The sequence below is a fragment of the Polypterus senegalus genome, chromosome 17 (genome assembly GCF_016835505.1).
Source record: "Polypterus senegalus isolate Bchr_013 chromosome 17, ASM1683550v1, whole genome shotgun sequence".
NCBI lineage: Eukaryota > Metazoa > Chordata > Cladistia > Polypteriformes > Polypteridae > Polypterus > Polypterus senegalus.
Window position 1 is genome coordinate 97,637,571 of NC_053170.1, and position 16,127 is coordinate 97,653,697.

Genomic DNA, 16,127 nt, shown 5'->3' on the forward strand with positions numbered 1-16,127 from the left:
CCTTTCTATCTATCTATCTATCTATCTATTGTATAGTGCTGTTCACATATCTATCTATCTATCTATTATATAGTGCCTATGATATGTCTTTTATATAGTGTCTCTCACGACTACTTTTCCATTTATCTGTTTTATTCTAAATTGTGTATAAAACAGATATTGTGTATCTATCTATTATACAGTGCATTTCTTTACAGACAAATATCTAAAAAGGAAAATTACAGCGGTTACTTTACAACTCAAAAGAAGGAATCAAAGCGTTGAGGTTCTCCCGTTCTTTACGGTTCAAAAACAAACGATTAACAAAAAAAGAAAAAAAAAAAATCACAATTTTGAAATCCTTTTGTTTGCTCTTTAAAGTTTGTCTTTTTAGACTTTTAAAGAGTACAAATATTGTCTTTCATACCAATCTATCTACGATACAGTTATGTTTTTCATATACAGCATGTTTATTTGGTATATAGTGCCTTTGATATTTATTGATCAGTCTTATATATATGGTTGTGCCTGTCTTATCTATCTATAGTATATAGTGCCTTTCATATCTATAAATATATATATATATCCATGAATCTTTTGTAAATCTTCATATCTACTGATCTCTCTTTTATACAGTACCTTTCTGTATCTATGTTAGACGGCTCTTTTCCTTAAAGATAGATAGTTTTACAACAGAAGAGAAGGCATCAACGTAGTGTGGCTCTCCTGTTCTTTACGGTACAGTGACATAATTATCAACAACTCACAATTTTTGGAATCCTTTTATTTGCTATTTTTTATTCTTTTAAAGAATGCATATATTGTACATTATTTCACACATGTCTATATATCTATATTTTATATAGTCATGATTTTCATATATCTATCTATCTTGTTTATTATTTCTGTATATGTATATTTTATATAGTGCCTTTCACATCTCTACATGTCCTTCCTTTCCAGTTGTGCCTCCTCTATCTAGTTATCATTCTTTAGAGTTGTATTTTTGTATATCTAGGAGTGGTGTGCTGGTGCTGTAGCTTGCTTCTTCTCTCTGTGAGCTTTTCTCCGAGTTCTCTGTTTTTCCTCCCGTACCCCAAACTTGTGTGCATTAAGGTATATAGTGACTCTAAAGTGGCTCATTATGAATGAATGCGGGCCCAGTCCCGGACTGTCTGTCTAGGGCCTGGCACTCTGTGACCCTCCTGTCCTTAACTTGACTTATGACTGCGTGTTGCCCGGTGTTAAAGGCCCTACTGTTGAAGGATGTCTATGTAGGACTGCCTTCCACCTGATGTTGCTTGGGGTGATCTCTACCTTCTTCTTGTGTCGTCTCCTTCTATGTTCTCCTCCTCCTCCCATTGGTCTTGTAATGGAAAACTCCAGTTCAAAAAATCGATTAATAGTGCAGTCCAGGAGAACTGGTTTCAATTTCCAGGAGGTCACTGACAGTATGAATTTTATTGTTCTCACATTGCCAGGGTGGACTTTGTCCAGGTAGGCCAGTTTCCCTCACCACTATCCAGAGAGAGATGTGCATTTTAGGGTGTATTTGCTAACCTTCAGTGTGTATCACAGTGACAAGCCGTCCCGGCTCCGGGGTCGATTCCTGTGTTGCACTCGACACTGCCATGATGGGCTGATGATGGTGCGTGGATGTCTGGACTTTTGCGTGCGTTTTCCCTCATTTGTGTGTAACCGTTGTAGTTTGTAAATGTGAGGAAACACCGAACATTGTGAAAAAGCGATAAAAACATACAATTGTTGTGCTGAGCAGAGCGAGCGAAGTAAACCTTCCATATGAGAAGATACTGTCATCTACGTGACACGCACGCGTGGGTCCAGTTAAACGTCATGTGAAGGTAAACAACAACAGCGCCAGTTCCCCGCCCCTTTTACATACTCGATCCGCCCACAAAACCTGTGCCTCCAATAGTGCCACGGGCAGCGTACAGAGTGACGCAGGCACTGACATATGATACGCAAAGCTAGCCTTAGCAACTCGCGTACAAGGCCAATCAGACGCTCTGAAGGCGGGGCGTAGGCGGGAGCTCTCTCGAGCAGCGTACTGGACGCACGCAGTTCCATCCCGACTGTGCGACTTTCGGAGTGTGTTCGACGCGGATTGACGTTTCGTTTTCAAGTTTCTGAAGAGAAGCCGATTCTAGTTTTTCAAAAGGGCAACCGGTTGCTTGCTTTTAAAGGGCTAAACGTCTCCTGTATTTATACATTTTTTCCAGTGAGTGGATTATCCAGCTACTTTGCAAGAAACGCACGAAAACGTGCGAGACGCCTCCCCTTGTTTCAAGCGTGGACCTGTTCGCGTGTGGCGTGGGCTCGTCGTCAGTTTCCAGTGCCGCCTTCCAGTCGGGACAGCTTTTTGCATTTTTGCCCAGCAATTTGAAGGTTGCCCTGTGCGCCGCCCCGCGTGTCACACTCGAGGCAACGCGCGCACCCAGGCGATGGGGCATTGGGGCTGAAATGACAGGAGGATGAGCAGCCGAGGCAGCCCGCTCAAGGCGTACGACTTCCTTCTCAAGTTTCTGCTGGTAGGAGACAGCGATGTGGGCAAGGGGGAGATCCTTGCCAGCCTGCAGGACGGCGCTAGCGAGTCTCCTTATGGCTACAACACTGGTAAGAAGACGGGGAGGTGCGCGGTGGGGAACTGACCTCCTAAATGTTGATAATGCAGCCTGGGCAGGTGAATGGGGAGCTGGTGGGTCGCAGGAGGGGGAATTGAAGCACCCTGAGGTCCAGGTGAACTCGGGTGGAAGGTTACACGGTAGCCGTTGAGGTGGTCGAGACTGTCACAGCTTGCTTACTCTCCACGGCATGGGTGGCCAGTGTTGTGGGATCCAGTCAAGTCTCCGCGAAGCATTCGTTGGCTGGAGGGAGTGAAGAGAGTGGGCGGCTTACCATGTGCTTTTTTTCGGCTTTAGAAGCCCATCAGTCCATATTGGTTTTTTTTCCATGTCACGAAGCATTTGTTGTCACTCTTCGTTTAGACGGCTCGGCTCTGCTCGACTCGTGTTAGTGGGATGAACAATGCCAGGAAGTTCATTTGTGATGCCAAAATCACTCTTGTGTACTGGTAAATTGTGCCGTGGTGGCTTTGATTGTTTGAACAGAATTACTTGAAATATTCCAGTGTGACTTTGATATACTTTATTAATCCCCCCAAGGGGAAATTGTCATTTTGGATGACCTTTGGGTGCCCGCACGCCCCTGGAGCCAGTTGTCAGGCAGTAACAGGATTTGAACCGGAAACCTTCCAGATCCTTAGCCCCAGAGCCACCACTCCGCCAAGCCACCGTTTGTACAGGTAATGAATATTACTGAGGTGACGGCGCATAGCGAGAGGCCACATGGCCACCACACTTGTTGGGTCCCATCCATTTATTTTCCGCATGACGTCGTTTCAGATGAGAGTCCCATTTCTTGTTTTAGCAGCGGCAGGTGCTTTGCTATCAGCCTTGTTATCCGCCACCATTCTATAGGAGGTCACAGAGCCGCAGATGCCGGGTCCCATTCATTTATTTTATGGATACAGTTATTCTCTTCTAAGATGACACGCACATTGGCATTCATGTTTAAAACGCACCACACAATGCGTTTGTCTCTATATGGGATAAGATATGGGAAAAGACGATCCGCTGTGGGGCAACCCCAAACGGGAGCAGCCGAAAGAAGAAAAAGACGTTTGTTCCACCCAGGTTCAGCATCAGTGTTGAGAATTGATCTCATTTAATCAGCAGGTCCTTCTCTTTCTTTCTCTTATTCTGCATTCATGAAAGCACTGCAGTATGATTTGTACATTTTAGACACAGTTCTATTTTTGCTCCGACTTTAAATGCTTGACTCTCTTTTGTTGTTTTGCTATTTTGCCCTTTTCTCTGTGTGGTTTGATCTCTTCATTGTATCCTAATAATGACAATTAACAACAATGCAGAGCAGACCCCCGGGCAAACAACACTGAATGATGAACGGCTGCAGCAGCAATGCCAGTGTCAGACCCGCTAATTAGTGAATAAGAAGTTAAATAAGCAGAATGGAAGTATTGTTAAAAAGTTTACAAAATGGATTATTCCCTTACACTGTAGCTGCTTAATACATTTTAAAAAACATTTACCAGACTATCTTGAACCCAAAACACAGAAACTGGGAAGCAGTAACAGCTCACTTAATTAGGCTAGGAGTCCAATTAAAGATCGAAGTTGTTTGGAACAAAAACCAGCACCGAATTTGGGAACCGCTGCCATTTGGTGTGGGACTCGTAAAAGCAGAATGAATGTGTGTGATGCGCCATCTGTTGGAATGACTGAGAAATAATGACCAGATGGAAGCACACGCACAGACATGGAGACACAGGTCCTTTTATTAAGGTGGACGAGAGTTCATTGGCTGTTTTAACAGAATCAGGTGCTGGGCAGGAATCCATGTCATGTAGGTTGTCATTCTGGATTTGGATTTTGTCATTTTAGGCCAATGAGCGTTGGTTGATGAGAGCTACCGAAGCCGTGGGGGACGGCGAGTGTATGTGTGTATATGTGTGTGTGTGTATATAGAGAGAGAGATATGAGAGATGTAGATATTATTTCTCAGGCTATGTCAACAATTTATTTTAGTTTATCTTTTGTTACGTATTTTTGTCAATTGCTCTGAAGTGACATGCACTCCACACAAGTGGTACTAAACCTCCCCTGACCAGACCTTACCTGATTTTAGGGGACACTGAATGGTCCAGGATTGAAAGTCAGGTTTGTGGGCGCTGTGAGGGTCAGTAGGGCTAACCACTGTGCCAACACGTTGCCCTTGAAGCCACCCATGCATTAATTCAAGGTTTGTTCTTTTACTGAAGGGTCTTTGAGAATCGTGAACCGTGATAGGCTGTTTATGTGACTGTTGGCTTCGCCCAGAAGTGGTCAACAGGGTCTGCCATGTGAAGTTCCAAATTGTGAAGTGGAGTTCATTCTGACCCAGTGGCTCCTGTGTGTTCTCATGTCGCCGATGGTGTGGCAGGCGGTGTACAGACTTCAGTTTTTTGATTCATTTTGCACTTTTTGGAAATATGGGGATTAGTTATGGGAAAAAGGGTGTGAGTGGAGAACGTTTGCTGATCTGACCATCTGACCTTTTTTTTTCCATGTGTGTGCGTCTGCTTTGTACTAACTGGCCAGTGACACTGATGAACAAATTATATGACAGTCACGCCTGACATCCATACGTCTCTTGTGATCTCCAACTCAAAGATAGGGTTGGAAAGTCTACCAGTTTGATTAAAATAAAAAACAAAATAGCAGAGTATGAATTGGGGGTCCGCATGGCGGCGCAGTGGGTAGCGCTGCTGCCTCGCAGTTAGGGTTCGCTTCCCGGGTCCTCCCTGTGTGGAGTTTGCATGTTCTCCCCATGTCTGGGTGGGTTTCCTCCCACAGTCCAAAGACATGCAGGTTTAGGTGCCTTGGCGGTCCTAAATTGTCCTTACTGTGTGCTTGATGGGTGTGTGTGTGTGCCCTGTAGTGGGCTGGCGCCCTGCCCGGGGTTTGTTCCTGCCTTGCACCCTGTGCTGGCTGGGATTGGCTCCAGCAGACCCCCCATGACCCTGTGTTAGGATATAGTGGGTTGGACGAAGACTGACTGACTGATCTGTCCCAGGTGGTCCTGGCAGGATGGAAGGCTCTGGTTGGTACCCGTTTTGTTGACAAGGTCCTGGCCACGCAGCTGACAGGGGCTGTCAACCCCAAAGAGTCGCAGTTCCGAGCGGATTGACCTTTTCGAGCGGTGAGTTATCTTTAGAAGTTCAGATGGCTTTGGCGTCTCTTGTGCCTGAAGTCATTTGTGAGCTGGAGACTCTTGAGTGCACATTTTTGTTTTTTAAATAAATTCAATAATTGAACTGTTTTATTTGTAGTCCGTTGTTCTGCCCAGCCTTCTAAAACGGGCACTATAACTGGTAGTGACGAGCAGCCATTCTGGATCTCACTGCGCACCGATTATTTGAACACATTCTTGTTTATCTTGGCACCAGAGAGCGGTGACATGCTGTGTGTTGGTTGGACGTGCGAGCAAGAATTTGAGTGTAGGCACGAGTAAAGCATCCACACGTTCATCAAATAAGACGCATGATGTCATTCCGAGGCGAGTAAAACTGCATTCTTAGAAGCCTTGGGCTGAGCCTTTGTGTTTGTGTTCACTACGCGATGTGCCAACGTATTCCTGAGGTGAGGTTGTTGGACTGCGTCTGAGAAATGGGATGACCTCATACGCGGGCAGGGTAACATCCTGTGACAATATGGAGTCCACTTTATTATCCAGGCTGTTGTGAGTCACTGATGGGCATTTGCATGTCAAAAGATGAGACTGGCAAATGTTTGGTGTGTGTAAAGAGTTGGGGCGCCACCCTGTAAAACTGAATGAAGAAAACAATGAAGTGGCAGAGACTTCTTTACAGGCACGAGTTCCTTTGTGAAGTAGGAAGAGACGGCTCATTTCCTGGTTAAGTGGTCATGTGGCAGGAAGAGGCGGGTGAATGTGGAAGTGACATCAGCAATGGACTGGCTGTCAAAATTCTGTCAAGTTTCAGAAGACTGATATCCAATCCATTGGTGATGTCACTTCCATTGTCTGTCCACAGTTGTGATCCGTTGTCTGTAGTTACCCACTGGACCAGGGACTGGCACTGTGTCGTAACGTCCTTCTAAATGTCTCTCTATTATATAGAAAAATCTTGGGGCGAGACGAGACTTTCTCAGAGAGACACGTTCAAGTCCCATGAGATGAGACTTTGTACCAAGAGATTTGGTCACTGGAAGTTCAACAAGGCACCTCATGGCAAAGAACTCTCTGAGGATCTAAAAAAAATACATAAAGATGGCGCAGGCTATAAGAAGATTTGTGACACCCTGAAACTGAGCTGCAGCACGGTGGCCAAGGCCGGGGCCGGAAATAAAAGACAAAGAGTAGACGACAAAGTAGAACATCGTAAAAAATTCAAAAACATTGGCGCGGTAAACATGCAGAGCAGGTTAGAGATAATGGAAGTTCGAAAATTCGAAAGTCTCAAAAAACTGATGGTAAAGATCACCTTAGCGCAAACAAATGGAAAATATTACTCAGTGAAATAATGCAACAGCGAAAAGAGATCGAATATATGGATGGACACAGGTGATATGACAGAAGTGTGTAGATAGTGTTCAGCTTTAAAGTTTAGGTCGGAGACTTGTAGATCGTCTAATTCTTGTTGCCATCAGGGAGAAGTTGTGTTCCTTCCCACGAGAATTAAAAAGATTTGTTATTTGGTGAAAGTGAAATCCACAAACACTACAGGCAAACTATCCGCATCTACAATAATCTGTTCGCGATCGCATCATATCAATGCTCAGAACGTAGATTTACACGATTCAGGACCATACGCCAGGAGAATCTGTGGTCCCGCAACAATTAAAGCGACGACAAGAAACCACAATTAGGTCAGGTCTTTGTTTCTGATTACGGAGAAACGATGCAACAGAGAATCGAAAGAGTTAAACGATCGGACGTATTTGAATTTCTACAGCCAATGATGGAGACAAATCCATACGTCCAAAAGTGTCGCACTTTACACGAGGTTTTCTTGGAATCCGAGAGATCACGCTGGCATATATAATAAGTCAACGTGTGACGAATTGTCAGCAAGAATAATTTTGAAAGCTGGAGATATCGAAGACAGAGTTGATATTCGTGTTCATCCAAAAGCACAGCAGCAGATCCGGGAAATGACGAGCGTGTAGGGTCCGCACGGGGGTTGGCGAGTGAAGCTCCGCCCCCTAGTTTTTTTTTATTTTTCGGTTTTCACCGTTTTATTTTTCCTTGATTCAGATTTTTGGGTGTTTACGTTTTTTTTTTACTGTAAGAAAGTAGTAACAGCTACAACAAAACAAACAATAACGAAACGGCACTTGACATTCCTCTTAATGAAACGGCGCACCAGCTCAACTGAACCTTATCCTACAGTTCCATCCATCAGGTAGGAGCCCAGATCCTCCACAACGCTGCATGCTGAGACTGCAGTAGGACAGGGAGGGCCCTCCAGAATTGTGAGAGCTGTCACTACTGTGACGCAGCCTTCTGAGACGAAGGTGGACGTCACTTTTAGAAAGAATGAGAGAGTGACCCTCGCACCTGAGGAGACCTCGCCTGCTCTTCTGCCCGGGTTTGTAGGTCCCGAGTTTATAACGGAAGAGTCAAAAGTCATCACTGCGAGACGAAACATTTATAGAATCCCGGAAACACCGTTGTTAATTTTTAAAATGGAACCCGTTAACAGCCAGTGCTGTTCACTAATGACATTTTTCTACAGGAAAGACTGTTGATACCGGTTAAATATAATTGAATGGGCTAACTGATCCACCGTAAATACGTCACGCACAATTAGAACGTTGAGAATGCGCTGCTCTCTGCCGTCTGGTTTCATCAACTACAACATGGATTTTCCTGCCACAAATCTTTCAAAGAACGGCGTCCATATGTTGTTCAAAGACACGGGGCAAATGAGTCTGACGAAGACTGCTGTCATTTTCTGGCAGGGCTTAATAAAGAAAGGACGCATCTTCAGTATGTCTGACTCGCGTGGACACAGCCTGGCGTCTTGCGTCTGACGATTTTGTTGGTTCCTCTGTTGTCACCTGAAGGGGAGCACTTTTTGATCTTAATGTCTCCTTGTTCTTGAGATGGGTTTTAGATTTGACGCGGCCATTGAGGCGGAGTGGTGGTTCTGAGGCTTGGGATCTGCACTGGGAATCGGAAGGCTGCCGGTTCGAATCCCGTAAATGCCAATAGGGACTCTGCTCTGTTGGGCCCTTGAGCGAGACCCTTAACCTGCAATTGCTGAGCGCTTTGAGTAGTGAGAAAAACGCTATAGAAATGCAAAAAATTATTATGATTATTAGTATCTTTTCATGTCCAGCCTCTGGTATGCTGGCAAAACTTGCAGAAAAGTTGTTGTCCAGATCCGTAAAAGTCGTCGAGATATTGTTATACCCTCAGCTTTGCAGTTAAGCTTGTGTTTCTTTGTTTTTTGACGTAGTTAGGGTATCTGATCCTGCTCGCTTTGACATTTCTGTCCTGTGCGGTTAGCTAATTCCACGCGCCTTTAACGAGAAAACATGCAGGAAACAACGAGCACCAACGGATTGAGGGCACGACTGGATTTCTATGAAGAATTGCGTTCGCTTGAAAAACAGCACACTAGAAAATATTATCTGAATGACAGAACTACAGATTATTCAATGGTTTAATTTAATGGGGAAGTTTTGTAACAGTCACCCCTTCAGTCTAAAATCCGTTTTTAAGCGTTAATTTCGTGATTCTCTCCGTGTTATCCCCGCATTGCGGAAATCATAGGGCCCTGCAGGTGAGGTCAAAGGGTCCAAGACACACCACCTCTAGGAAACAATTAATTGAAGACTTCATTTCCGATGACTCCGATCCTGGAGGGCCGCGGTTGCTGACCCCTTTTCTTAATTAGTGATCGGCTTTTACTGCCAGTTCACACTTTTGCCTTCGTTTCAATCGCCTTGCGGTTTCACAGCGAGAGGCAAAGCGAGCCGATACCCGAGTCCATCGTATGAGATCTGAAAATAAAGAAAGGTGAAGGTCTGCTCGGGTCCACTGACAGAGAGAGAATTCAACCGCGTTGGCAGAATGACAGCAGCAGCGGGACGTGGAATTAAATAACGAGTTTCATTAGCAACAGGAATTGGCTTCTAATTAGGAAGCTTGTTGGAAGTTGAGACTCCGACTGAGGTGGTCATCTGTTGGCTCACTAACCTTGCATCGCCTTTCTATTTGGGCGCCGTTGTTGGGAACAGTCTGAGCGAGTCCGAGGATTCGGTCCTAAACGAACAAGTCCATTAAAATGAAGGCAAAAAGAAGTTAATTAGCAGATTAAGAAGAGGGTTAGGGTTAGACCCCTGCTCTAAACCGTCCTTGTGTCGTTGTCCCACGATGGAGGGGGCAGCCTGTCCAGATTTGTTTCTGACATAAGAAGCTCCGACTCCCAGCATGAAATGATTTCAGTGAATGGATTGGACGGAGGGATAAACATTTATGAGGTCATTAAATGTAACGTGACCTCAGACTGTCCATTCCCGTACATTACGCAACAGGCACATTTCCACCAGCTTTTGGGAGTCGCAGATCTAATCCGAGGCATTAGTGATGTCTTCTCCAAGGATTCCAAAGCAGTTGGCCACTCGTAACTCCCGCCGTGTGTGTTTCCTTTCCCTTTTTGCTCAGAGCCTTCAGTTTTTTGCCACCACTTCTTGGTGTCCTTCATCCGACTGACCGCCCTTATACTGCCGCGTTAGCCTGGTTTGCCGTATACACTCATGTATAAGTCTGGTCTTGAAACCCAAAAAATGGACCATAAAATCAGACCCCGACTGATACGGCCGTTCAAAAATGCGACAATGAATTTTTTCTTACGTCTTCTTGCCTCCTCCAATGTCACATCAGTTTCTCAGGCGTATCGAATTTTGTGGCAGCAGCACGATTACCAATTTCTTTTGCCACTTCAACGACTTTTAATTTTAAACCAGCTTCATATTCTGATCGAACGCTCCATCGTAGATAAGGGATACACTTATGATAAAGGAGTATGAGGGTGTGAGATACAAAACGTCGCTTCGGAACAGTGCGGGTATCACCATGTGGTCACGTAGGCACAACACATAGAAATCAAAAAGGCCGTGTGCTCCATGGCGGGCGGGGCTTAGCATGTCGTGAACTCTTGGACCAATGGCATCAGTTTTCCACATTCCCCCGACCGACATTATATCCATCCATTTTCCAACCCGCTGTATCCGAACACAGGGTCACGGGGGTCTGCTGGAGCCAATCCCAGCCAACACAGGGCACAAGGCAGGAACCAATCCGAGGCAGGGTGCCAACCCACCGCAGACCGACATTATAAAATACCAGAAATTATTCGATAAAATTAAGCCCCAAACTTAATCGTAGGTATATACGGTAATTAATCTAGCCTAGTTGTGTCAGGGGGGCCTTGGTTTCCCGATTTTCAAGTCCATTTATCGCTAGTTATTTTGACTCATCCGTCACCCACCGCGCAGCGTTATTAGTCATTAGCACTACAGCTGTAACCCTCAGTCATGTGGCCCGAGCGGGTGTAAGAAAGTTGCCAGTCGCACCACCACATCAGACAACAGTCAAAGTGACGCCTTATTTATTGGTTTCTGCTACCGGATTGCACCCAGCGAGCTGACTTCGTCTTCGACGATGAAGCACGATTAGTTTTCCTTCGGCCCGTGAACCAGAATTCTTGTGACGGTGGCTAGCTGTGGTCGCACGTTTCAGCTGTCCACGAGTTGCTTGCTTTTCGCATTTCTAGTCGCATGTGCCTGGGAAGTCTCTTCAGTATTTTCAAGCAAATGTTGCCTCTGCTCACAGTAACGTATTCCAGTGAAAACCCTCTGAGCTTACACTGATAGAGCCCTGGTTTCACTGTCAGATGCATTATGGGTAAAATGCTTTTTATGTCAAGAATATGTTTCCATGAAAGACGTGCTCCTAAGAGAACGGGGCTGGGAAAGAGGAGTTACTAATGGATGAAAAATGTATGAAGTCTTCTCGCACACTAAATGCCTGACAGGGAAAAAGCAAGCATCTCTTAAAATATAAATGTGGCGGTCTAAGGAAGCGTCTGCGCCGAGGAATGACGGCAGTCTTTTGAGAATGTTGACCTTAACGGCGCCGAACGAGGACCTGCAGTATCTCACAGGAGTGAGTCCACCCCTCACGTTTTTGTGAATATTTTATTCTGTCTTTTCATGGGACAACACTGAAGATACGATGTCAAGTAGCCTGTGTACAGCTCGTATGACAAATAACTCGACACACGGCCATTAATGTCTAAACCGCTGGCAACAAAAGTGAGTCCACCACTAAGTGAAAAATGTCCAAAGTGTGCCAAAAGTGTCAATTTTTTTCCAGCACTGCCTTAACTCTCTTGGGCATGGAGTTCACATGAGCGTCACAGGCTGCCACTGGAATCCTCTTCCACTCCTCCATGACGGAGCTGCTGGATGTCAGAGACCTTGTGCTCCTCCACCTTCCATTTGCTCAACAGGGTTTAGGTCCTTAGACATGCTTGGCCAGTCCAGCACCTTTACCCTCAGCGGTCGTCTTGGAGGTTATCGTGTTGGCATGCTGCCCTGTGGCCCAGTTTCCGAAGGGAGGCATTCATGAACTGCAGCACTCATGCAGCCCCAAACCTTGACAGTCCCACCACCACCACGCTTGACTGTAGGCGAGACCCACTTGTCTTTGTACTCCTCACCTGGTTGCCACCACACACGCTTGACACCATCTGAACCAAATAAGTTGATCTTGGTCTCATCAGTTCCAGTAGTCCATGTCCTTAGTCTGCTTGTCTGTCTTTAGAAGAGGCTTCCTTCTGGGACGACCGCCATGCAGACCAATTTAATGCCGTGTGCGGTGGGCGTACAGTCTGAGCACTGACTGGCTGACCTTCGACCTCTACAGCAATGCTGGCAGCGCTCATACGTCTGTTTACAAAAGACAACCTCTGGATATGACGCTGAGCACGGGCACCATGGCGAGGCCTGTTCTGAGTGGAGCCTGTCCTGTTAAACCTGTCGCTGTGTGGTCTCGGCCGCCGTGCTGCAGCTCAGTTTCAGGGTGTTGCCAATCTTCTTCTAGCCTCGGCCATCTTTAGGTATTTTTTTCAGATCCTCCGAGAGTTCTTTGCCATGAGGTGCCATGTTGAACTCCCAGTGACCAGTATGAGAGAGAGAGAGAGTGTGAGAGCGGGGACACCAAATCTAACACACCTGAGACCTTGTAACACTAACGAGTCACATGACACCGGGGAGGGAAAATGGCTGATTGGGCCCAATTTGGACATTTTACACCTTTGTTGCCAGCGGTTTAGACATTAATGGCTGAGTGTTGAGTTATTTACACGGTTATAGAAGCCATACACGGACTACTTCACGTTGTATCAAAGTGTCATCTCTTCAGTGTTGTCCCATGAAAAGATAGAATAAAATATTTACAAAAACGTGAGATACTGTAAACTGAAGCAGAACGGAACGGTACAACAGATCTGTGTGAACCCAGTAGCCGAGGAGAGGTGCTGGGAATCCAAATGTTTGCTTTTGGCTCCTGCTTTGAATTCCTGAATGACTTTTTTGAGAATGTGAGACCTGTAGGGGGCGCCCAAACACGAAAACAAGAACTACACAAGTCCCGGGTTCAACTAACGATTTATTTTGACAAATACCTTTGGCCAGGTTCTTTTTCCAAGCACAGTTGCTTCCTTCCTCTCCTCCAGGTTAGTCTTGTCCTCCTTCGAATGAATGTGAGGGGACTCAGGGTGTCATCGTGTATCCCGTGGGAAGAACTTCCGGGTCAGGCGAAAGCTCCCTGAAGTAGGGAGAGCTTGTTTTGACCCACCGGCGGCAATTGGGGACCCTCGAGACTACAAGTCCCATGATGCCCTGTGTGTGTCTAAACTGGGAGCTGACCAGAGAAGCACTGCCACCTACTTTCCCGGTCCATTCGCGGCACCCCAACTGCCACTTCTGGGATAGGAATCATTAGCCATCCCGGCTGGGTTGCTTCTTCCATTACACTGTCCATCCATCATGGCCTCCTGGCCGGGTAAGGCAGCAGTCTCCTACCCAGTCAGGATGCCAGCCCTTCCGTGTCTCCATTGACATTTGCTTAATGAGTGAGGTTCCATAACGTTAAACGACTGGGAATCGAAACGTAAAGGCAACTTGCCCTTTAATACCTGCAACTGTGAGCAGATGAACGTCACACTCCACCATTGGGGACTTGCTTTGAAATGGCGTCCTCCTGGCAGGAATGGCTAGCAAGTGTTGATAATCCGAGAGTAACAGCATCTGAAGAAAAAGCAAAATTCAGTTTTCGGAACAATACAGTAAAATTCTGAGCGGAAATCGTGACATCCCACAGTCTGCCTGTGTGAACAAATTAAGAACAAAGACGGAACGTAACGCATTCAGACGTACCTACGCTTCTGAGAGCCGTCTGCATGTCATCATCTGCTTGGTTGGCGGGTGGGTAGGTGGCATGCTGCCATGATTGCGTTTGCATTTCAGGGTCTGTTTATTCCTCAGAGCGCCTGGTTAATTGCATTTCATACCCCCGTGCCAAAGGCGGTGCCAAGAAAGAACAAAACAACAGCAGACTTCATCGGTCCTCAAGTGAGCTGCACAAGCCGGGTGGTTAGCAGATTCATCACGGAGTCCTCGCCCGGCTGGCTCTTCAGTGGGTTGGCTCTCGTGGACCCTGACGTAAGTAAAGACACTGCCCCTGCTTCTGTGTCCCCCTCTGACGTTGAGGAGACTGAACCTGCAGGTGGGCGGCCACATTCTGTGGGGTCCTCTCACCTCGTATGTGTTGTCATGGCGGATGAAGAGGAGTGAGACTGAATTTTACATCAAGCTTAGGAAGAACGGTAATGAAACTCACAGCGAGCGGACACGGTGTTGAAACGATTTGCCGCGCTGCTGTTTTTCGGTGGTGGAAACACTTTAGGGTCCGCAACACGCGGGCGGATTACAAGACGACTTCAGGGAGGCCATCTGCCGCTGTTCTGGATGTCAACATTGCCAAGGCTAAGGGGCATTCCATCCATCCATTGTCCAACCCGCTATATGCTAACTACAGGGTCATGGGGGTCTGCTGGAGCCAATCCCAGGGCGCAAGGCAGGAAACAAACCCTGGGCATGTCACCAGCCCACCGCAGGGCACACACTAGGGACAATTTAGGATCGCCAATGCACCTAACTGGCATGTCTTTGGACTGTGGGAGGAAACCCACACAGACACGGGGAGAACATGCAAACTCCACACAGGGAGGACCCGGGAAGCGAACCCAGGACTCCTAACTGCGAGGCAGCAGCGCTACCCACTGCGCCACTGTGCCACCTAAGAGGCATTCCAAGTCAAATCAGCCAATGGTCCACACACTTCAGACTCAAACTTTAAGTCTGATAAAATGAGCCATGTTAGTCAGGAGACACCCCCCCGTCAAATGTGTTTGTTGGAAGATCAATGCTTTCGAGGTACAGCCATTTTACCGGGGGTGGAGGGCGGGGGATTGAGTTTATCCGTCCTCATTTTTTAAGTCCGTATCTTAAGAACTAAACCACCGAGCAGGCTGGCACATTCATTGGTATCATATGTGACGAAATGACGACGTTTGGTCCAGATGACCCGTCCTGTTCAAAGCAGCCCCTTGAAACTGACCAGCAATTGAATTTGGGGTTTTTAGCTTAGCTGTGTTTAGGCCTCAGAAACACACATTTGTAACCAACATGGACTTTTGATTTTTTATGTTTCCTTATTCAGAGGCGGGCAGAGTGGTGGGTCTGAGGTGGGATCTGCACTGGCAATTGGACGGTTGCCGGTTCGAATCCCGTAAATGCGAAAAGTGACTCTACTCCACTGGGCCCTTGAGCAAGGCACTTAACCTGCAATTGCTCCATCCCGGGTATGACGTTAATCTGCATGTTGGCCCCCCAACCTGGAGGGAAAAACCTGGGGAGCTGGTGGCAGAATTGGCACTCCAGCCACCGTAATAAACTCCCACTGGTTCCATTCCATCTGAACTGGTGTGGTGCTCAGATGTCACCTGTCACATGGCTGCAGTCGGGTCCTAATCTGGGATCCTGAGTTGGTTTGTCGTGTGGTGGGTGCAGCACTGTGCCATATCAGTGCCCGCTCCTAACCTCTCTGTCTTATTGAGATAACTATGTAGGCTTTCTGAAAAAGTAATAGTAAGAGAAAAGTAGCTGTGATGTCTTTCACTTGGATGTTAGAGATGGCACTGAGTAAGTAAAGCTGGAAAAAATATTGGGTTGTGTGTTTTCATTTAAGGCTCCATCCATCCATCCATCCTCTTCCGCTTATCCGAGGTCGGGTCGTGGGGGCAGCAGCTTGAGCAGAGATGCTCAGACTTCCCTCTCCCCGGCCACCACTTGTAGCTCTTCTGGGGGAATCCCGAGGCGTTCCCAGGCCAGCCGATAGACATAGTCCCTCCAGCATATCCTGGGTCTTCCCTGGGGCCTCCTCCCAATTGGACGTGCCCACACCTCACCAGG

General features: G+C 46.7%; 1 protein-coding gene across 1 annotated transcript in view; it reads left to right on the forward strand.

Annotated features, from left to right (window-relative positions):
• Positions 1 to 2,054: 2,054 nt before the first annotated feature.
• Positions 2,055 to 16,127, forward strand: part of LOC120517380 (ras-related protein Rab-40B) — a 45,764-nt gene continuing 31,691 nt past the window's right edge. Inside the window, exon 1 of the mRNA XM_039739663.1 lies at positions 2,055 to 2,613. Coding sequence (XP_039595597.1) covers positions 2,472 to 2,613 — 142 coding nt within the window. The 5' untranslated portion in view covers positions 2,055 to 2,471. The remainder of the gene's footprint in view (positions 2,614 to 16,127) is intronic.